The sequence below is a fragment of the Amblyraja radiata genome, chromosome 2 (assembly GCF_010909765.2).
Source record: "Amblyraja radiata isolate CabotCenter1 chromosome 2, sAmbRad1.1.pri, whole genome shotgun sequence".
NCBI classification, from domain to species: domain Eukaryota; kingdom Metazoa; phylum Chordata; class Chondrichthyes; order Rajiformes; family Rajidae; genus Amblyraja; species Amblyraja radiata.
Genome location: NC_045957.1, coordinates 42533126 through 42558164, shown reverse-complemented (window position 1 = coordinate 42558164; position 25039 = coordinate 42533126). Strand labels below are relative to the sequence as shown.

Here is a 25039-nt window from a genome sequence, read left to right as displayed (position 1 = left end):
TTCACTCTCAGCCCAATTCTCCTGCCTTCTCCCCATAACCCCTGACACCTGTGCTAATCAAGAATCTATAAATCTTCATCTTAAAAATATCCATTGACTTGACCTCCAGAGCCTTCCGTGGCAATTAATTCCACAGATTCACCACCCTCTGACTAAAGAAATTGCTCCTCATCTCCTTTCATCCTTTTATTCTTAAGCTATGGTCTCTGGTCCTAGACTCTCCCACTTCTTGGGAACATTTTATGTGAACCTGGAGTGAAATCCTGACCTAACTATGGTGAGAATTATTTCTTCATTTATAGCGTATGTGTAAACATAGAAACATAGAAACATAGAAATTAGGTGCAGGAGTAGGCCATTCGGCCCTTCGAGCCTGCACCGCCATTCAATATGATCATGGCTAAACATAAAACTAATCACAAAGAATAAAAAATATATCTTTGTAGAAAACCCATGGAATAATAAAACTAGATATCACAATAAATATATTTTCAAGACAGGTAAATTAATTATATAACGGACAAATATCAGACAGCAGATGTACATTCTTTAAATACACTTAATGGACTGTGTGGTGGACATTTCAATGTTTAACGTTATAAACATAATGTTAGGACTGTATAATACAATCACATTGTCATAATCACACCTTTTTATTTCTAGATATATGCATATAACCTCACATTATATCCCAGGAATATCCTACATAGACATAGAAAATATAGAAAATAGGTGCAGGAGTCTGCACCGCCATTCAATATGACCATGGCTGATCATCCAACTCAGTATCCTGTACCTGCCTTCTCTCCATACCCCCTGATCCCTTTAGCCACAAGGGCCACATCTAACTCCCTCTTAAGTATAGCCAATGAACTGGCCTCAACTACCTTCTGTGGCAGAGAGTTCCAGAGACTCACCACTCTATGCGTGAAAAATGTTTTTCTCATCTCGGTCCTAAAGGATTTCCCCTTTATCCTTAAACTGTGACCCTTTGTCCTGGACTTCCCCAACATCGGGAACAATCTTCCTGCATCTAGCCTGTCCAACCCCCAAATAAATTTGTACGTTTCTATAAGATCCCTCCTCAATCTTCTAAATTCTAGCGAGTACAAGCCAAGTCTATCCAGTCTTTCTTCATATGAAAGTCCTGACATCCAAGGAATCAGTCTGGTGAACCTTCTCTGTACTCCCTCTATGGCAAGAATGTCTTTCCTCAGATTTGGAGACCAAAACTGTACACAATACTCCAGGTGTGGTCTCACCAATACCCTGTACAACTGCAGTAGAACCTCCCTGCTCCTATACTCAAATCCTTTTGCTATGAATGCTAACATACCATTCGCTTTTTTCACTGCCTGCTGCCTACCTATTTAATGGGTATCCCCATAATTTGTGACATCCCCTATTTTCGATCGATTGTTGTTTTCACTAATCAAAATGTGACTTTTCCTCCTCTTACCTTGATCTCGATCACACCAGTAGCATCTTCCCATGAAACATTGAGCTGCAATCCTGACCACCCCTCAACCATGTTTCTGTTAAAGTTTTCATATCACAGTCCCATGTATCAATGCATGCCCTGAGTTTGTTTGCCTTACCTGTTAGGCCTCTTTCATTAAATTAAATGCAGTGTAATCGATCAGACCTTCCTTGCTCCCTGACTTAGAGATGCAGAATCACATTGTATTGAAACAGATCCTTCACCCTCTGAGCATCAAGCACCCACTTGCAGAATCCTTCACCAATCCCATTTTATGCATTCCACATTCATATCAACATCCCCATATTCTACCACTCGTTTAAATTACTGGGGATAATTTACAATGATCAATGTTCATTGTTTTCGGGATGTGTGAGAAACCCAGTGATCACAGGGAGAAACCTCACACAGAAAGCACCAGAGGTAAGGATTGAACCGGATCTCGAGAGCTGTGGGGCAGCAGCTCTACGAGCATCACTGCTGTGCTGCACAAGCTGTGCAACTGTGCCACCTACCATCAGAAATTTTCATCTGATGATAAAAGAGAAAATCATTCCAATCATCTTTAAAATTATGAGAATTTTCTCCCAGTATGGGGTCTCACTGGATCAAAAGTGATGTTTATTGTGGTTAATTTGTGGCATTCCATCGATTTTATCATGAAGAGAATTACTAGTAGTATGAACTGAGCACACAAACCATTGAGCCAAATCCCTGTTCCACATCCGGTTAAGTAAAACTTTTCACCAGTTTTGCTCTTAAAGCTGCGGCAACAAGATTTTTTCTTATATTGATGAACTGTACCTTTAAGTCAGTAACGTTGCTGGGTAAAAGGTTACCGCAAACATAAATATATCTTTTGATTTGTGCTGACCTGTGCATCTGAGTTGATACTCACCAAAGTCCATTAATAAAAAATCTATTCTAATTCTCACTTGTACTCTTAGTTTCGTTAAAACCACTTCTCAAATAATGATTATGGCAACAATAATGGGAACAGCTCAAGGCTATTATATATTACTTTTTATTTTTTTTAACAAGCAAACATTAGTCAACTTGTCAGACTGTTTCCCTTTAAAAAAAAAAACAGAGAACAGAATCCTTCAGGGCTCAATGGGCAAAATATCTACTGTCAGAAGGGATACTCGAGTCATTGTCAGATATGTGTCCATACTGCCCATCAAATGACAACAGCAAAGTGTGGCTTTTGCTATATTTCTATGTATCCTTCATTCCTTCACTACACAATATATGGGTGGGTTTTACCTACCCTGTTTACTTGTTGCAATGGCAGCAGTACGAACGAGACTGTGTGTTGTAATGGAAACATGATAGTGTATGATGCATTCCTCAGCCCAATGTAAATCATAAAGTGGTCAGAAATCCTGTCTGCAGGTTCATCAGAGCACATTCTACAAGGTATGCTGCGTATAACATGATCAGAATACATGGGAAATAAACACTTATGTTCCTCGCTTCTTTCTGGTGGAATTAGTCACTAGGAAATATGCAGTTGCTGTTCCTTCAGCCTAATTTCAAACTGGGTCTTTTCCACACACTCACAGTGTGGTCATTTCCATGGAGTTCCACTGGGGCCGCTACTCTTCACTTGTATATTAATAATTTGGATGAGGGGATTGAAGGCTTTGTGGCCAAGTTTACTGATAATATTAAAAAAGGTGGAGGGAGGCAGGTAGTGCAAAGACTTGGACAGGTGGGGAGAGTGGGCAGAGAAGTGGCAGATAGTATATAGTGTAGCAAAGTGTGGAGTTATGCATTTTGGTAGTAGGAATAAAGGCGTAGACTATTTTTTAAATGGGGAGAGAATCCAGAAATCGGTGCAAAGGGACTTGGTAGTGCTGGTGCAGGATTCCCAAAAGGTTAATCTGCAAGTTGAATCGGCAGTAAAGAAGGCAATCACAATACTAGCATTTACAGTGGCTTGCAAAAGTATTCATACCCCTTGAACTTTTCCACATTTTGTCACGTTACAACCACAAATGTAAATGTATTTTATTGGGATTTTATGTGATAGACCAACACAAAGTGGCGCATAACTGTGAAGTGGAAGGAAAATGATACATGGTTTTCAAATTTTTTTACAAATAAAAAACTGAAAAGTGTGGCGTGCAAAAGTATTCAGCCCCCTTTACTCTGAAACCCCTAAATAAAATCCAGTGCAACCAATTGCCTTCAGAAGTCACCTAATTAGTAAATAGAGTCCACTTGTGTGTAATCTAATCTCAGTATAAATACAGCTGTTCTGTGAAGGCCTCAGAGGTTTGTTAGAGAACATTAGTGAACAAACAGCATCATGAAGCCCAAGGAACACACCAGACAGGTCAGGGATAAAGTTGTGGAGAAGTTTAAAGTAGGGTTAGGTTATAAAAAAATATCCCAAGCTTTAAACATATTACGGAGCACTGTTCAATCCATCATCCGAAAATGGAAAGAGTATGGCACAACTGCAAACCTACCAATACATGGCCGTCCTCCTAAACTGACAGGCCGGGCAAGGAGAGCATTGATCAGAGAAGCAGCCAAGAGGCCCATGGTAACTCTGGAGGAGCTGCAGAGATCCACAGCTCAGGTGGGAGAATCTGTCCACAGGACAACTATTAGTCGTGCACTCCACAAATTAGGCCTTTATGGAAGAGTGGCAAGAAGAAAGCCATTGTTGAAAAAAAAGCCATAAGAAGTCCCGTTTGCAGTTTGCCACAAGCCATGTGGGGGACACAGCAAACATGTGGAGGAAGGTGCTCTGGTCAGATGAGACCAAAATTGAAGTTTTTGGCCTAAATGCAAAACGCTATGTGTGGCGGTAAACTGACACTGCACATCACCCTGAACACACCATCCCTACTGTGAAACATGGTGGTGGCAGCATCATGCTGTGGGGATGCTTTTCTTCAGCAGGGACAGGGAAGCTGGTCAGAGTTGATGGGAAGATGGATGGAGCCAAATACAGGGCAATCTTGGAAGAAAACCTGTTAGAGTCTGCAAAAGACTTGAGATTGGGGCGGAGGTTCACCTTCCAGCAGGACAACGACCCTAAACATACAGCCAGAGCTACAATGGAATGGTTTAGATCAAAGCATATTCATGTGTTAGAATGGCCCAGTCAAAGTCCAGACCTAAATCCAATTGAGAATCACTGGCAAGAGTTGAAAATTGCTGTTCACAGACGCTCTCCATCCAATCTGACTGAGCTTGAGCTATTTTGCAAAGAAGAATGGGCAAAAATTTCAGTCTCTAGATGTGCAAAGCTGGTAGAGACATACCCCAAAAAACTTGCAGCTGTAATTGCATCGAAAGGTGGTTCTACAAAGTATTGACTCAGGGGGGCTGAATACTTTTGCACGCCACACTTTTCAGTTTTTTATTTGTAAAAAAATTTGAAAACCATGTATCATTTTCCTTTCACTTCACAATTATGCACCACTTTGTGTTGGTCTATCACATAAAATCCCAATAAAATACATTTACGTTTGTGGTTGTAACGTGACAAAATGTGGAAAAGTTCAAGGGGTATAAATACTTTTGCAAGCCACTGTATTTCAAATGGACTAGAATACAAAAACAGGGATGCAATGGTGAGGCTCAATAGGGCATTGGTCAGGCTGCATTTGGAGTAATGTGAGCTATTTTGGGCACCATATATGTGGATGTGCTGCCCCTGGTGGTTTACAAGAATGATCCCAGGAATGAGTGGGTTAACATATGATGAGCGTTTGACTGCACTGGGACTGTACTCGCTGGAGTTTAGAAGAATGAGGGGGGACCTCACCGACACATACCAAATAGTGAAACGCTCGGATAGAGTGGATGTGGAGATGATGTTTCCACTAGTGGGAGTATTTAGGACTAGAGGTCATAGCCTGAGAATTAAAGGACGTTTCTTTAGGATGGAGGTGAGAAGGAATTTCTTGAGTCGGAGGGTGTGGAATTCTTTGCCACAGAAGGCTGTAGAGGCCAAATCAGTGGATATTTTTTAAAGCAGAGGTAGATAGATTCTTCATTAGTACGGGTGTCAGGGATTCTGTGGAAAAGGCAAGAGAATGGCTTTAGGAGGGACAGATAGATCAGCCATAAACTAATGGCAGAGTAGACTTGATGGGCCGAATGGCCTAATTTTACTCCTATCAGTTACGACCTAATAAATTTACGACAGTTGCCAAATATAATCCCTTCCTCCCCACCTTCCAATCACCACCAGCGTCTCCGGCATGCATCACAAATGCTCTTCCTCCACGAGACAGTCACTCACGTGTACTTTCAAATGATGATGTTGCATTTGTTGTTCACGAAACTAATTTTGTGAATGGAGAAAAGGAGGAATATCTTCAGCCAGAGGGTGCTGTATCTGTGGGAATTCATTGCACAGCTGTGGAGTTCAAGACATTGGGGTTTTTTTTAAAGCGGAGATTGGTAGGCGATTGCTTAGGAAAGGAGTCCAAAGTTATGGGAGACGGCAGGAAAATGGGAGTGTGAGCAAAATATACAGGCATTATTGAATTGCCTAGTAGACACAATGTGCTGAATGTTTAATTCTGTTCTTATGTTTTATGGTTTAATTTTCAGATTATGTTTGGCGACATTTGTGGAGCGGGGTGGAGGGTTTGTGTGGGTTGGATGGAGGACGGTTGCAATTTGTCCTGTAAATCTGCATAACTTTGTGTCAACTACTTGGTCCTCAATGAAGCCCCAAAATTAAAATGACCTGCGACTTGCTTATTCCGCAGCAGTTAAGTATTGAACTGGGATTCATCTCATCCATGAAACCCATTTGTCTACAGTTGCCATTCGGATATCTGCCTCAACACTTGTTGTACTGAATTCCATATTCTACTGTCCCTTCTAATTTCATTCCTCTTGTGATAATCCAGATATGGCAATCTCTTCTTACTGATTCACCAAATTACTGGTAGTAAACTTTAGTTTCTTAAAATCTTCCAGAACTTTAAACGTTTAATTAGATGTACATTTGGAACTCAAAGGGATGGAAAGGAATAGATGGATGGTGCTATGCACAAAAATTTATATGACATCTTCCGCTAGACACACGACCAAATCTGGACCACCCTCAGCAGTTCTGATATTCACAGGTGCAGATTAGGCTGTGTTGACATTGTTATTTAGGAATGTCAGTCTGAAGAAGGGTCTCAACGCGAAACGTTGTCTACTCCTTTTCATCTAGAACAATTAGGAACCGGTGTGTCGGAGCCATTCATGCTTAAGTTAGTTACTGTTATATTATATTATAGTATTTTGTTTAGATATTTCTAGCTGTATCTTTTTTGTATGCTTCGGGGATGGATTTTGATATGTAGATGGGCGTGTCTACATCCGAGGATGCTCGCAAAGCCACAGGAAGTGGTCAGATCGGATTAGCCTCGGGGATTGAAGTTACCACACAACACAGTTAGTAAGAATGAAAAGTTACAACTTGTATAAGAATTAAGAGGATCGGATATATTCATTTGTTATCTGTATTAAGGGCCTGTCCCACTTGGGCGACCTAATCTGCGAGTCCAGAAGAGTTTTTTTGACCTTCAAGCTCGAGGGCACTCTCCTGGAAAGCCTTGAGCTGGATCGACCGGCCGCGTTGAAACACGAGCTGCATCGACCAAACCGCGAGCTGCATGTACCGACCACACACACACACACACACACACACACACACACACACACACACACACACACACACACACACACACACACACACACACACACACACACACACACACACACACACACACACACACACACACACACACACACACACACACATCGCGAAGGTGGGGGCCAGGGAAAGCGTTGGAGCGTTTCCTGCGTGATGAAGAGGAAGGTAAACGGCTGCCACAGTGTATGGTAAACCCTTTAGAGAGTGCGGAGAGGGGGGGGGGGAGAGAAGGGGAGAGAAGGGGGGGAGAAGGAGTGGAGACATTTTGAGAAGTTTAATAAAGTTTAGCGGTAGTTTTAATAAACCTACCGGTAGGTCCTCCTAGGTTCTGAAACTCCAATGAGCCAATCAAAATGACTGGTCAGCGAAGGAGATGGCCTTCGGCTGCCCTCGGCTGCCTGTAAGTAAATAGCGACCCCACTCCACTGCACTACGAGTTAAAAAGACCCATGCCGACCAAGGTTTCCTCGCGGAAAAACTTTCAATATGCTGATACATTTTCCGCGACCTAGCTGAGGCCGCGAGTATTCGTGAACTTCCCTCGAGCATGAAGGAGAGTTCCAGTGACCTCACAGGAGCTCCAAGGACCTCGTGTCGACCATGCTGCGAGTTTGAGTCAAGGGAAAACTCTTCTAAAGTCATAGATTAGGTCGCCCAAGTGGGACAGGCCCTTTACTACTTCCATATAGGACCAATTAAACTGGAAATAATGACTGGAAGATTTGTTTTTACTATCAGCGACTGGGAAAGTTCTTTCACTCTGACATTCCCGAGTAGTAATGGCAATTAAAAGTTGGACATTGGAAAGTTAAGAAATTGCAATTACACCACTGCTGACAGTCTTCCAGCTAAAATAACACCATTCCACAACTATCAGCTGTCTACTCTGGATAACAGTTCTGAATCCAAACTACCAAGTCATCTTGGAGCCCATGCATTTCAAAGATCCATAAGCCTATCATGAGGAATCTTGTCAAATGCCTTATTAAAGTCCATGTTCACAACATCTACGACACTATCCTGATCAATCACCTCCAAAAATCTCAATCAAATTTGTAAGACATGACATGTCCCACATAGAGCCATGTTGATGTCCCTGAGCGGCCATAGTCTTCAAAATGTGAGTAAATGTTATCTCTAAGCATCATCTCCAATAGCCCCTCTGCCACTGATGTGAGGTTTACAGGCCTATAATTTCTTGGAATACCTCTATTTCCCTTCATAAATGATGGAATGATATTGGCAAATCCTCAGTCCTCCAGTGGCCAGAGAGGATACAAAGATCATTGTCAATGCCCGAGCAATCTTTGCTCTTGCCTCTCTCAATAATTTAGGATAGATTTTATCAACCAGTATGGACTTATCCACCTTAGTTTCCTTCAAGAAACACAACACTCTGTACTTCTTGATCACAAAATACCCCTGCATATGAGTGTACCCACATTGATCTCACTGTTCTCTATGTCCTTCTCCTTGGTGCAGGAAATGGTACTTTTATCCTTGTATCATCAACTGAGACCAATGATTAATGGACTGAATCAGCCATCTGCCAGTGTTGTCTAATTTTACTTCGGAGTCACGTGAGTGACTACGTGAAGAACCCCGCCACGACGCATGCGTGTCATATCGCTACATGCTTGCGAAACGACAGGCGGGGTGGAGTGTCCCCCGCAGCGGTAAGTTTGAAACCGCGACCTGCAGGTAAGTGATTTACTCTGCGGTAGTTTTTGTCCCCGCGCTGTTTTTACACAGGGGGGGAAGCTAGACAAAATAGTGTCCACAAGTGCTGCGAGTAAAGCTGGCAGGGGAGGACAGCGAAGTTGCGGGAGCCAGCAGCAGCTGAAGGCACAAGCCCCGTAAGGGATCAGCTGTGCCGACTTTTGGTCCCGCGCCGGCCAGAACACCACGGCCGGGCGGGAGACTATTCAAATGGGGCCGTCGACTTTTTGGACAAGTCGAAAACGGCAGGAGACGGGGTGGAACGACGTTCCCCCGTAGCGACAATTTTAACTTGGACCTGCAGGTAAGAGCTGCGGTCTTTTTGTGTTTTTACCATGCTAATTACAGGTGGGGAAACCAACGGGCTGCGACAAAGCTGGTGGGCTAGATGGGATCAGCTGTGCCCGATGTCGCCTCCGCACCGGCCAGATCCACTCCACGGCAGTAAGGACAAAGCTGGTGAGGGAGGACCGCGGAGCAGCAGGCAGCCAGCAGCAGCCAGCAGCAGCCAGCGGCACTCGGATCACAGATAGTGGGATCAGCTGTGCCCGATGTCGCCTCCACACCGGCCAGATCCATGCAGCCGGGCGGAAAGGCTAGACAGAAAAACAAACAAGGTCGTGGACTCAGAGCAGTCCGACTTTGAACAACCGCGGGCGGCCAGCGACCGAGAGCGCTGGAGCCGGATGGAGCGGTGTGTGGAGCATTTGCTCCAATGTGACAGACTCCGGGAGATGGAGTCGGGTCACTGTGGGCCCTATTATAAACCCACAGCAGTACCTCTTGAAGGGATGCACAGTGCTTCTACCTCATCAGAGGGGAACACTGCAGGTCAGTTCTGGGCTGACCTGGAAGAGGGGTCCGCAGAAGGAAAGACAAGTGTGCAAGGGGTGCAGGAACAAGAGAACCTACTGGACTAATAAAATGGACAAACACTACAGCCAAAGACAGCACCACTACGCACCCACCAGCAGAACTGGTGAAAGCTCGAAGGCCCGGTATTCAAAACATGAGTCTTTTTAGGCCATGCCCCAGGCCGGTCTTCTTGGAAGATGTGGGGACCTCCAATGCCAACCAAACCGAAAATCCAGACACCAGCGCAACAACAGCAGCGAAGAACCTACAAAAAGAAGTATACCTGGCACTGGTAACTATGGAGGTAGGTGGGTCTGGTTCCCTACAAAATACAGGGAACATGGAGGTTGGGGGTAGACTACACTCTTTTCTGAATGCATGGAGCATGTTAACAACCGATATTTACATCTTAAGCAGTATCCAGGGATATACAATAGAGTTTATACACAAGTACAGCCCTCCAGTTCAACATATACCGAACCGAATGTTCGTGCCTTCTGATAAAGAAAAATCAAAAGCGCAAGCTGAACTGGAGCGGCTTTACATAAAAGGTGTAATTGAGAAAACTCAAAACGAACCATTAGAATTCGTGTCCAATATATTTATCAAAAGCAAAAAAGATGGTGGTTGTCGCATCACCATAGATCTGACATAGAAACATAGAAACATAGAAATTAGGTGCAGGAGTAGGCCATTCGGCCCTTCGAGCCTGCACCGCCATTCAATATGATCATGGCTGATCATCCAACTCAGTATCCCGTACCTGCCTTCTCTCCATACCCTCTGATCCCCTTAGCCACAAGGGCCACATCTAACTCCCTCTTAAATATAGCCAATGAACTGGCCTCGACTACCCTCTGTGGCAGGGAGTTCCAGAGATTCACCACTCTCTGTGTGAAAAAAGTTCTTCTCATCTCGGTTTTAAAGGATTTCCCCCTTATCTTTAAGCTGTGACCCCTTGTCCTGGACTTCCCCAACATCGGGAGCAATCTTCCTGCCTTCCTGACAAAATGGATACCTTTGTTACTGCTAAACAATTAATTGCCAAAGGTTACTTCATGGCCAGCATCGATTTAAAAGATGCTTACTATTCAGTGCCTATACGAGGTGACCAAAGATGTTACTTAAAATTCAACTGGATGGGCAACTCTGGCAGTATAAAGCACTGCCAAATGAGTCATCAGCCCCAGGCTGTTTCACAAAAATTTTGAAACCCTAGCGTTTCTACGTAAACGTAAACACATGGTCATGGCATATTTAGATGACATACTCATTGTGTGCTAAACTTTGGAATTGGCCAAACAAACTGTAACAGCCACAAAACAGTTATTTGAAAAACTGGGATTTATTATCCATCCAGTTAAATCTAGACTAACGCCTTCCACTACTATGGACTATTTGGGGGTTTCACCATTGACTCAGTTCACATGTCGGTGACTCTGCTTAAGGGAAAGGCTAGATATTTAATAGAGGCTTGCATAACCTCATTGACATCAGCAAACCATCCATCAGATTGGTAGCAAAAGTAATTGGCAAATGGTGGCTGCCTTTCCAGCCACACAATTTAGACCTCTACATTACCAAAACTTACAGAGAGCAAAAATACAAGCACTCTAAATTAATGCAGGTCACTTTGACAGACCTATGAAACTACCAATCAAGCTAAAATGGCTTTGTTCCAATCCAATCATTGTCAGTAACCTTTCCATGGTACTACAAACTGATGCCAGTGCACTTGGGTGGGGAGCCACCAATACCATCACCAGCTGTGGAGGTAGATGGACTGCTTAGGAGGCATCATTATTACTCACACTGGGCATAAACTACCTGGAAATGTTGGGTGCATTCCATGGCCTAAAGTCATATTGTACTGGATCATATCACCAGCATGTTAGACTACAGATAGACAATACCACCGTGGTAGCATACATTAACCACATGGGTGGAAACAAATCGACATCATCGGACAATCTGGCTAATACAATTTGGCAATGGTGTATCCAGAGAGATATTTGGATATCAGCCACTTACCTACCAGGAAGATTAAATTTAGTGGCAGACACCAGGTCACGCAAATTTAATGAAAACACCGAATGGATGTTGAATAAAAAAGTATTTGCTGATATTACAGCAAAATATGGAACACCAGATATCGATCTACTCGCATGCAGACTTAACCACCATTTATCAAATTATGTTTCATGGGAACCAGACCCTGGGGCAGCGGCGACAGATGCATTTTCGCTGTATTGGGGGGGAAATTGTTTATTTACGCATTCCCTCCTTCCTGCCTCATCAGTCGGGTATTAAGGAAAATACAACAAGACTCTGCGTCTGGTATTGGTAGTACCCGATTGGCCTACTCAACCATGGTTCCCAGTGGTGTTAAACATGGTATTAGAACCATGTATCACCATCCCACATAGACCAGATTTATTGCTACATCCCGTAACAAGGGATAGCCACCCATGCCATAAACATTTGAACTTATTAATTTGTAGAGTTTAAAAACACCTCTACTACAACTGGGACTGACGGACCGAACAGTGAACATGATCTCGGCGGCCCAAAGACAGTCAACCAAAAAACAGTATCTGGTCTATATCAGGAAGTGAGCGATGCACTGCCATAAAAACAACATCACCTACAGAGACATGAACATCCCGTCTGTTCTGTAATATCTGGCAGGCCTCCACTATGATGAGGGGCTCAGTTACAGTGCCATCAACTGCGCCAGAAGTGCCCTATCGACTTACCTATGGCAGGGGACAGAGCGTTACTCTGTTGGGACTCACCCACTGGTAACAAAACTTATGAGGGGAATTTTTAATACTAATCCCCCAAGAACCAGGTACTCCCAAATATGGGATGTAAGTATTATCCTGAAGATGCTCAGGAATTGGTCTCCAGCAACAGCTCTGTCCCAAACACAGACTGACATTAAAAACAGTCATGCTAATGGCATTGGTCACGGCACAGAGGGTACAGTCACTGCATAAACTAAGACTGGACAACATGACTTCCTCAACAGAAAATATTACGTTTCATATCTATGAGTTAGTAAGCACAACAGACAGGGATCAGCAGGCCTCAATATACAATTTAGGTCATACCCAAACAGATGACCGTCTGTGTATAATAAGACATCTGTCGTTATACATGGAGAAAACGAAAATCCTAAGAGGCAATGAGAAGGCACTTTTGGTCAGCCACTAGCAAACACACAAAGGAGTGACGGTCCAGACCATCTCACGATGGCTGAAACAGGTGCTAACACAGGCTGGGGTGGATACTAATATTTTAAAATCTCATTCCACCAGGGCTGCAGCTACATCGGCAGCGATACAGTTGGATGTACCAATGGACCAAATCCTCAAGGCAGCAGGATGGTCTGGGGGAAAAAACATTCCAATTATTTTACAATAAACCAGTAATGAAACCTGGAATGTTTGCAGAAACAAATTTAAGTTCTGTAAATTAATTTAAACCCATAAAAAGGGGTTATAAATTTGTGTTAATAAATTTTATGATTTCAATGTCGAATTCATGTCCAAATTATGTTAACACAATTCCTTCTACAGTAATCAAGGCAGACGTGATGCATGGACTCGTTTCCACGGCATGAAATCACAGCGCTTTAAAATCTTCACGTAGTCACTCACGTGACTCCGAAGTAAAATAGTAAGATTAAACGAGAACTTACTAGTTTGAAGTTTGATCTGTATTTTATGAGGAGTTACGATGAGGGATTACGTGCCCTCCGCTCCCAACCTTGATCATATACTTAACTGGTATCTCTTCTCTAATCTTACTATGTTTAGTCATTACAGTTATCTGTGATTTCACACCGCTGCTTTGAAGAATGACACGCATGCGTCGTGGTGGGGTTCTTAACGTAATCCCTCATCGTAACTCCTCATAAAATACAGATCAAACTTCAAACTGGTAAGTTCTCGTTTAATCTTACTATTTAGGTTGCAATGGTTTCCTAGTTACAGGAGGAACTTGCAGAATCCAAGTCAAATTGGTCATTTGCTTGTGTAAATATTCAGGCAGTGAGCTTGATAAGCAAGCTGAATCTGTAATGCTACTACATCCCGGCTCAGAGTCGGTCATTTGATGAAGAGCAGAGAAGATTTATCATAATTTGCTCATGTTAAACATGAACAAGAGAATTGGCCCACTGGTTGATCTCACTTCCCGAAGTTCACTTCTGTACCAAAGAAAGCACCCCAGTTTGCTTTGGGAACAGCTCTGCCCAAGACCATAAGAAATTGCAGAGAGTTGTAGATGTAGCCCAGTCCATCACACAAATGCTGCCTTGGAAAAGCAGCCAACATAATCAAAGACTTGTCCCACCCCTGTCATACAATTTTCTCCCTGCTCCTGTCAGGCAAAAGGTACAGAAGCTTGAAAATGCACACCACCAGCCTCAAGAACAGCTGTTATCAGGCTACTGAACGGTTCTTGAGTTTGACTTAATCATGTATCTAATCTGTTTGAATAGCATGCAAAACAAATCGTTTCACTGTACCTTGGTACTCATGACAATAATAATAAACCTAAGCTATTCACTGGAACCAAATGAAAATAAATACAGCTAACAGCCTGTAGCATCAGACACATTGTGCATTAGGGGCCAAAAACAATTATCCCAAATTTGTCATGCACTATATTCATAGAAAATTTGTTGAAAATTGGGACTTTATTTGAATATTAATGTCGCTACACATTATTTTCATATTATGAAAATATTACTTGATTGGAATACAGGTGTTCTGCAGTCAATGGCTGGAAATGACCCATGATATTCAACAGAAGCTTTGAAACCAGTGTTTGGCAATACACTGCATGTAAAGATCAAGGTGAGGTTGATGGGGAAATTAGCACATTTACTTGTCTTTGATTGCACAAGATAGATTAAATGAATCAAAATAAGATTGTTCCTTCGTAAAACGCTGCATATCAGAGTATAACAAAGGGGAGATAAGTGCAGTATTGAAGCAACATGAAGGAAAGGAGTTTCAATTTAAGGTTATTTTGCAATTTGTGGCAAGATTTGCCACCCCAAAAAGGAGGGACACAAGAAACAGAAGTGAAAAAATGCTTTGGAATTTTGAATTGGGAATTGGGAAAAATGAACGGGAATGTATTGAAACCACCAAATGTTTGTAATTTGCACCTACTTTACTCTCATGGATATTACATCCACCAGTAAAGGTAAAATTACGCTCATAGAATAAGAGGCTTGAAATCCCGTGTGATTTTATGGATGGAGAGAAAATGGGCAACAGCATTCATTTTGTGTTTAAACTATAATAACATTCACAGGTGATTGATCTTTGCAAAAGGAATGACAAGGAAAATTGCGCATACAATTATGAGAGGAATAAATATGAGAGGTCAGTCAGAATCATTTCCCCAGGAAGGAAAAGTCAAATACTAGAGAGCATGGTTTTAAGGCAAGAGGGGCAAAGTTTAAACGAGATGTGTTGGGCATGTTATTTTTAAGCACAAATGGCGATGAGTGCCTTGATTGTACTACCTAGAGTGTTGGTTGAAGCAGATACAATAATGGCACTTAAAATACTTTTGGATAGCACATATGTATATGCAGGGAATGGAGTGATATCGGTTTTGTGCAGATAGATAAGTGGTGGTCTTGGGATCATGTTCAGCTGAGACACTGTGGGCCGAAGGACCTGTTTTTGTGCAGTACTGTTCTATGAAAATAGGAACAAAGTTGTTTTACTTCTGCGAAGTTCACCATTTGAATACTTGTCTGATGCCATTGTTTGATTAATTGATTGAAGGATACAACACAAAAACAAGGTATTCGGCCCATCGAGTTTATGCCGATCATCGTTCACCCGTTCACACAAGTTCTATGTTATCCCACTTTTGCATCCACTCTCTAGAGACTCAGAAGTATTTACAGAGTCCAATTAACCTGCAAACCCGTCCATGTGGGATGAAACTAGAGCAGAAGAAGGTAATCCATGGTCACAGGGAGAATATAAAAACTCCATACAAAAAGCACCTAAGGTCAGGATCGAACCCAGGCCTCTGGCACTGTGAGGCAGCAGCTCTACCAGCTGAGCCACTGTGCTGCCCTTTCGATGGTGAGGGAGAGAGTAACTGAGGGAGTGACTGAGAGAGGGCGAGTCTATAAGAATGACACCATGTGTTGAGCATACATGTGTATCTTTCAATATCCCCATAAGAAACCTGAATGCTAATCCAACAAATAAATAATGGTATTATAGGTAGAATCATTTTTCACGGGATAGCTTTGCCCTGATCTTAATTTAGGTGTGCACAATTAGAATTAGAATTAGAATTAGATTCCTTTATTGTCATTCAGACCTTTCAGTCTGAACGAAATTATGTTGCATGCAGTCATACACAGAACCAATAAAAACAAAACATACAATAAACACAAATTAAACATCCACCACAGTGAGTTCACCAAGCACATCCTCACTGTGATGGAGGCAAAGTCTTAGTCTCCGTCTCTTCCCTCCTTGTTCTCCCTCTGCGCTGAGGCGATCGATCCAGGCCGGAGATGCCGCTCTCCAGTCCAGCAGACCTCCGTGGTGATGTCGCCGCCGCCGAAAGCCGGAACGCCGTCTCCACTCCGAGACGGCCCGCCACAGCATCAGCTCCAGGCAGTCGCCCCAGCTCCAGGCCGCCGCCCCAGCTCCAGGCCGCCGCCCCAGCCCCGGGTCCCGCAGTCTCCGCTCCGGGCCGCCGCCCCAGCTCCGGGTCCCGCAGTCTCCGCTCCAGGCCGCCGCCCCAGCTCCGGGTCCCGCAGTCTCCGCTCCGGGCAGCCGCCCCAGTTCCAGGCCGCTGCCCCAGCTCCGGGTCCCGCAGTCTCAGCTCCGAGCCCCGCTGCATCAGCTCCAGGCCGCCGCCGAAAGCAAGAACGCCGCACCAGCAAGTCGGGCCACCGCTGCCTCAGCCCCGAAGACGGCTAGCCTCTCGTTGGTGAATCCTGGCTGGCCCTGCCTCCGGAGCCTCGGGGTCAGTCGCAGGCTGGAGGCCGCCAGCTCCGCCATTAGGCCTCAGCGCAGACGGAGGCAGAGAAGGGGGATACGACACGAAAAAGTCGCATTCCCCGAAGGAAGAGACAGAGAACATGTTCCCCCCCCCTAACACAACCCAACAAACTAAAACTTAACCAAAACAAGACAAAAAAAACAACAGAAAAAAGTAAAGACAGACGGACTGCAGGCGAGACGCAGCTGTTAACAGCGCCGCCACTTCTGGAACCGAATCAACCATATAAAGATGCTGACAGCCTCAATGTTTTGATTCCAAATTGCATCATATCTTAATTCGAACATAAATGTATAGAGATGGGTGAGAAGTAGATATCTTAGCTCGCTTTAGCATTATGTACTCAGTTCTAACAAAATTATTCAGATTATGAAAGAAAACTGGCAGGGAACATAAAAACTGACTGCAAAAGTTTTTATAGATATGTGAAAAGAAAGAGATTAGTTAAAACAAATGTAGGTCCCTTGCAGTCAGAAACAGGTGAGTTGATCATGGGAAACAAGGATATGGCGGACCAATTGAATAACTACTTTGGTTCCGTCTTCACTAAGGAAGACATAAATAATCTGCCGGAAATAGCAGCGGACCGCGGGTCATAGGAGTTGGAGGAATTGAGTGAAATCCAGGTTAGCCGGGAAGTGGTGTTGGGTAAATTGAATGGATTAAAGGCCGATAAATCCCCAGGGCCAGATAGGCTGCATCCCAGAGAACTTAAGGAAGTAGCTCCAGAAATAGTGGATGCATTAGTAATAATCTTTCAAAACTCTTTAGATTCTGGAGTAGTTCCTGAGGATTGGCGGGTAGCAAACGTAACCCCACTTTTTAAGAAGGGAGGGAGAGAGAAAACGGGGAATTACAGACCAGTTAGTCTAACATCGGTAGTGGGGAAACTGCTAGAGTCAGTTATTAAAGATGGGATAGCAGCACATTTCGGAAAGTGGTGAAATCATTGGACAAAGTCAGCATGGATTTACAAAAGGTAAATCATGTCTGACGAATCTTATAGAATTTTTCGAGGATGTAACTAGTAGCGTGGATAGGGGAGAACCAGTGGATGTGGTGTATCTGGACTTCCAGAAGGCTTTCGACAAGGTCCCACATAAGAGATTAGTATACAAACTTAAAGCACACGGCATTGGGGGTTCAGTATTGATGTGGATAGAGAACTGGCTGGCAAACAGGAAGCAAAGAGTAGGAGTAAACGGGTCCTTTTCACAATGGCAGGCAGTGACTAGTGGGGTACCGCAAGGCCCAGTGCTGGGACCCCAGCTATTTACAATATATATTAATGATCTGGATGAGGGAATTGAAGGCAATATCTCCAAGTTTGCGGATGACACTAAGCTGGGGGGCAGTGTTAGCTGTGAGGAGGATGCTAGGAGACTGCAAGGTGACTTGGATAGGCTGGGTGAGTGGGCAAATGTTTGGCTGATGCAGTATAATGTGGATAAATGTGAGGTTATCCATTTTGGTGGCAAAAACAGGAAAGCAGACTATTATCTAAATGGTGGCCGACTAGGAAAAGGGGAGATGCAGCGAGACCTGGGTGTCATGGTACACCAGTCATTGAAAGTAGGCATGCAGGTGCAGCAGGCAGTGAAGAAAGCGAATGGTATGTTAGCTTTCATAGCAAAAGGATTTGAGTATAGGAGCAGGGAGGTTCTACTGCAGTTGTACAGGGTACTTGGTGAGACCACACCTGGAGTATTGCGTACAGTTTTGGTCTCCAAATCTGAGGAAGGACATTATTGCCATAGAGGGAGTGCAGAGAAGGTTCACCAGACTGATTCCTGGGATGTCAGGACTGTCTTATGAAGAAAGACTGGATAGACTTGGTTTATACTCTCTAGAATTTAGGAGATTGAGAGGGGATCTTATAGAAACTTACAAAATTCTTAAGGGGTTGGACAGGCTAGATGCAGGAAGATTGCTCCCGATGTTGGGGAAGTCCAGGACAAGGGGTCACAGCTTAAGGATAAGGGGGAAATCCTTTAAAACCGAGATGAGAAGAACTTTTTTCACACAGAGAGTGGTGAATCTCTGGAACTCTCTGCCACAGAGGGTAGTCGAGGCCAGTTCATTGGCTATATTTAAGAGGGAGTTAGATGTGGCCCTTGTGGCTAAGGGGATCAGAGGGTATGGAGAGAAGGCAGGTACAGGATACTGAGTTGGATGATCAGCCATGATCATATTGAATGGCGGTGCAGGCTCGAAGGGCCGAATGGCCTACTCCTGCACCTAATTTCTATGTTTCTAAAATATTACTGTCAAGAACCAGAGAGGCCGAAATTACTTGAATTTTAACAAATGCTGCTTCTGAAATAGTTGTAGATTTCTGTCATTGAATGATCTGATCTTTGTAAATATATTATTTATAATGTTCCTTTGGCACAGTATTTGGTATTTAGAAGAAACAAACAAATTTAAAAACACACTGTAATTCATCAAGCATAAATGTCCTCCTAACAGATTAAACCATAGTATTTTATTATTGTACCGATGGAAAATATCTTCACATGTCATAAATATGAACATCTGATTTGTTGATTTATTTTAGAATCAGTTTCTTGTGTTGTCATGGTTAACTTGAGAACATTTCCAGACAGCTTCCTACCTTGAACACAATATTTCAGCTCTTTGGTATCGAGAACCGTCCGTTTATCGGGCGCCTTCTTGCTTGTCCGATGATAACTGCGTCGTTTCTTGCTCTCACCCCACAAGTTCGATCCACCATGTATACTTGGTATATTGAGAACAGCTATACCTTCCAAGGGCATATTGCTCAAATCCAGTAGTATTCCATCACACTAGAAAGTAGAATCACAGTTGGAATAAAATAAATATTTTATTTGAATAAGCTACCAATGCAATTTTAACTTTTAACGTAAGTGAAGTCCAGTCAATCGTCATGATGGCAGGGACCAGGGAGGACCATAAGGCATAGGAGCAGAATTAGGTATGCAACCCATCAAGACTACTCCATCATTCAATCATGGCAGATGGATTTTTCCCTCTGAACTCCATTCTCCTGCCTTCTCACCGTAACCTTTGACTCATTGACTAATCAAGAACCTATTAATCTCTGCTTTAAAAATACACAATGACTTGGCCTGCGCTGCTGCCTGTGGTAACACATTCCACAAATTCACCACCCTCTGGCTCAGGAAATTCCTCCTCATCTCCATTCTTTGGTACATCCTTTTATTCTGAGGCTGTACCATTTGGTCCCAGACTCTCCCACTACTGGAAACATCCTATACACATCCACGCTTTCTAGGCCTTTCTTTTCTTGAGTAATTATCCTGTTCCACTGCATTAGATATGTCCACTGTTCGTGCCAACTCAAAATGCAAAAAATGCACATTGAATTGCACTTCCAAAATGCAGCTGAAATGAACTGAAACCAAATATTTTTGTAGGTGGTGTATCTTGCAGTTGATTCTAAAAGTGGCAGAGTGGCGATGCAGTTTTTTCATGACTAAAGCTGAATGGAAATGGAGAAAATTTCAGCTGCAAAGGAAGCCTTTGGACGTATGAAGGGCATTCATCTTTGTATGTGCAAGCTCCTGGGCTTTTTTCCAGAGGCCTGTTAGGAATTTAAAGGTGGTGGAATTTGTTTGAGGACCTAATATGACATCCTATGCTTGACCCTGGAGGAGAAAAATGTGCAAAGCTCATTTGTTTCATATTTCAGACTAGACTTTAAATGAATATTTAGTTGGGGCCTTTTTCCTTCCAGAAATGTTTTGGCACAGGATTACTGCTCTCTTAAGCAATCTATTAATGTGGTGCCATTCAAGATTCAGGGCTTCTGATCTCTTGAAGTTTGGCGTGTTGCAAATGTTCCTGAATTAATTTGTTCATTTGTGCATCTCCATAACTATACTTAAAAGTTAACATGCTGCGTTTAATCTTCATGAATAGAAGATCCACAGGGGTTCTTAAATTTCCCTTGGCTTACTGCTGAGGAGCTGAGGGCAGCTGGAGCCAGGAAGGACAGGTGCAGACAGCAGCATTTCATCATCATCAAAATCCCACTCAATATAGTGACCCATTGATAAACATTAACAAAATATAGTTTTATGTAACATTCAATTGACAGTAGAAACAAATGACATTTTTTAGCAGCCCAGACGTCAATCATTCTCTGAAATATGCTATCATAACATTTAATGTTGCCTGAAAATGTCAGGTTTTTGTGTACATTCATTTAAGGCTCCTGAATTAAAATTTGAGGAATCTTAATCAAAGGTTATCATAGTTACCTATTATTTTTCTTTTAACCAGGAATATTAAACTAACATGAGTCTGCCCTTCGCCACATCACCTGCCAAATATTTCATTTCAGTTTTAAAGGAATGAAAATCTGTCAGGTTCTTTACAGGTGTACATTTGACAGGATTACTCTCCATTTCATAAAACTAAAAAAACTCTTGTTTTCACCTTGCATTATGAGTGAAATACATTATGTAGAGCTTTGAGTAGATTTTGTAGATCTGTTTAAATAGAAGTGTGTAGGAAAGAACTGCAGATACTGGTTTAAATCGAAGGTTTAATGCTGGAGTAACTCAACGGGTCAGGCAGCATCTCTGGAGAGAAGGAATGGGTGACATATCGGGTCTGAAGAAGGGTCTCGACCTGAAACGTCACCCATTCCTTCTCTCCTGAGAAATACCAGCATTTTGTGTCTACCCTGTTTAAATAGAACATTGGATCATTAGAGAGGAATCAAACATAAAATGCATTATTTGCAAAATAAAACAAATAGAATGAACTGTGCATAATTTTTGAAACAAATTTAGTTTAACGCAATGTAAATTTTCGGGTGTCAAGAAGGATTCATATAACATATCTTTGGTTGCATCCTTTGTTGCATTACAAGTGATTCGAAGATGCCTCCTCCAGACTGTTGACTGCTCAATGGAAGATCCTGTTGGAGAACATGTTCCAAGGTGTATTGATGTGAGAGCATGTTTTCAGGTGCAAAGTTTAAAGAAGATATGCAAAGCAGTGAGTGCCTGGAACACGGCCAGGGGAGGCATTGGAGGCAGACATGATAGTGGCTTCTAAGATGCTTTGAAAGAAGCACATGGGTATGCAAGGAATGGAGCGATATGGATTGTGTGCAGGCAATTGAGATTGGTTTATCTTGGCAACAGATTTTTTAAGAGGATCAAGAATAAAAGTTTAAAACTGTGTTGATAAATAATCAAGGCACAAGTAACTGCAGATTGCGGAAAGTCGAGTAAGAAAGTATTTTGAGAAACTTAACAGGTCAGGAAGCACACGTGGAGGGACATGGACAAACAACGTTTCAGGGGATCCTTCCTCAGATTAATAGAGTCCATTTGCCTCCGTAGCTGCTACCTGATGCACTGAGTTGCTCCAGCAGTTTATGTTTTGATAATTCAGGTAAATTTTAATCTGCCAGCCTTAATCTTTTACAAAACTGGTACTGGAGGTTGGTGGGGGTGGCGGGGGCGGGGGGTTGGAGGGAGAGAGTTGGGGTTAAGTGTGAATGAGATGCCAGCATAAGGGAATGCTCCAAAACTGATCGCAAATTTTAAAGGAGCAAGGGGCCCATTGCTTTTAATTTCCACTCAGAAAGGGGAACATAAAGGAGGCACAGATGTACTGCTCAGCTACCGAAGCAAGGGCTGCTGATGCAGGTCACAGGAGGGAGGCAACGGGGGACAGCACTCTGAAATGAAAGTATATCATCAATGGCAATTGTCACACGAGTGAAATCAGCAAAATTGACCAGCTGGCAGGTAATCATCCTCATGCATTCAAAATATCGAAAATTTGGCAAAAAAGACAAACTTCCACCTGCTGTACGGTGGCTGCGGGGGTCCATCGCGGACGAGTGGCAGAAAGAAGCTGAAGCACTATGATTTCCAACTGTCTTTGGCAAAGTCCCTGATTGTATCAACCAGGCATTATACCCACTTGAACTTGTTGCAAGGCAGGGCGACCCTTTGATATTCAGTCTTGAAACATCTGGTTGAAACTAAATTGTCCGGAAAGAAAATGTAATGCTGCAAACATGATGGATAGACCTTACATGTATCTTTCTTATGCTGCTTATTTTAAGTGTCTTGGTGCAACTTTATAGTTGGGGATTTTAGTTTCCAACAAATGTCAAATTTTGTAGGCCCTAACTCTGCAAGGATTATTAGTTTGCACCTCAAATCCTTTACCTACTTATTCCAATTGTAGTCTGCAAACTAACACCCTTTGTACCATTTTTGGATCAAGATGTTGTCAGCCTAAAAAGTTGTTATTAAAAATATGAAAATAAGGATAAAAAATAAAGAACAATGCTAATTATAGATCAGTCCATACCAACATAAGTGGACACAACCTATCATTTGTAATACGATAATTATCTCGTTTTGCTGCCAATAGTAAAAATGGTATCATAATGAATCAGGTTTAATGAAATACAAAAGTAAACATTGGCAATGAAAACTCTTTATGCATGATGTGCAAATCAGTGCAAAAAAATTATATCAAATGATATTTGTGGGAGAATTATATTGGTCAATATACTGGTGCTGCAGTTTATGTTGACATTTATGTGTCATATAGTTGGAATATGCTGGTGTTGGGGTTTAGTTTGCAATTCTTTGCATCGGTAAGAGAAAAGTTCCATTCAGATCGAGGAAAACCATCCAGCAGGATGGAGCCAATCTCCACATGGATGGAATAAAGGGGAAATTGATACAAATGTTAGTGGCCGTATTTTTAAAATATTTATGGATTGATAGATCAAAGACAAGAGCAATAAAAGTTTGGAGGGATGAGAAATAATGACGATTCACAAACAAAAATGTACACCACTGCTCAAAGACAAGATTTATACCTTAATACCAATTTAAGAGAGATTTTGCAATACTGTTGCATTTTTCATGTTCTCTGACTTTGAAAATATGTCAAAGCCAATTAATCATGTTAAAACCATGGCTATTATGTAAGTTATGCATAATAATTACCATCATGCAGAATTAAGAGAAAAAAATAATTCTGCTGAAAGCCCAAAAGTGATTAATAGGGCTTGAAAAAAATTATGCTATACAATATTCTAAATATATGGGATGTGGACATCCTTGACAAGACTCATCATGAATTGCCTTGTTCCACATTCTTTTAGAAATGCTGCCTGACTCGCAGAGTTATTCCAGCACTTTGTGCCTTTTTATGCAACCCAGCATCTGCAATTTCTTACGTCCACATCAATGCCTTGGATTAGGTGTTTGGGAAATGCTTTTTAAATTGTGGCATTCCTTATGTGAAGACGTGCGACATATGGATTCTTACAGATGGTGGGAGTTCTTTTGAGTCTGCTGTCCATGTTCTTCTGGGTGGTGGCTGTTGTTATCCAGAAGACTGTTGTTAATGAAGACTTGAGTAAATGATGCAATGCATCCTGAGGACAGAGTTAGATGCAGTAGCAGCATGCTAGTGTTGATGGGTGGTGTTGGGGTACAATCATGCCATTTAAAAAATCCTGGATGAAGTTGCTCCTCCTGAGTTTAGTTGGAGTGACACTCATCAAGGCAAATGAACAGTATTCTACCAAACAAGGGTCTGAAGAAGGGTCTCGACACAAAACATCACCTATTCCTTTTCTCCAGAGATGCTGCCTGACCCGCTGAGTTACTCCACCAGTTTGTGTCTATCATCGATGTATACCAGCATCTGCAGTTCCTTCCTACACAGTATTTTATCACACTCCTTATTTATGTCTTGCAGATGCTAGAAAGACCGTGGGATCATGAAGGGTGTCTCTAAGTGTTCAGTATTTTTTATTTGTCAATTAAATATTTAATCTCTTTCTTAGTCGCCAACAGCTGGTGCAAGCATAACATTATCATTGTCATAGAATATTACAGTACTGGAGAGTATCATCCAATTTACCCAAGTATGCAGTGGCATTCGGAAAATGAAATATCAGGATTTCCACTGTCCACAGTGAAGATTGAGACAGGATAATTGGAAACATGCATTTTTCACCTGGTTTACATATGTATGGTAACGTTACTATTGCAGCAGGAACAATAAAAGTCAATTGCTCATGGGGAATTCCAAGAGAGCCACTGTGACATCATATAATTGCCAGGCTAATGTAAAGTGATTTGAACTTTTACTTGAAAGACATTCCAAATAGTAGGGAGTCAATTGGAAAAATTAACACCATTTGAATTCCAACTAATTCATGTCAGTCAAATCTTTATACTTTG

The 25039-nt window shown here is 42.4% G+C and overlaps 1 protein-coding gene across 1 annotated transcript in view; it reads right to left on the bottom strand.

Moving 5' to 3' along the window:
* The window catches only part of dgkb (diacylglycerol kinase beta), a 568450-nt gene that overhangs the window by 67879 nt on the left and 475532 nt on the right, over positions 1–25039 (bottom strand). The window contains exon 20 of the mRNA XM_033045582.1: positions 19411–19603. Within this exon, the coding sequence (XP_032901473.1) occupies positions 19411–19603 (193 nt within the window). The remainder of the gene's footprint in view (positions 1–19410; positions 19604–25039) is intronic.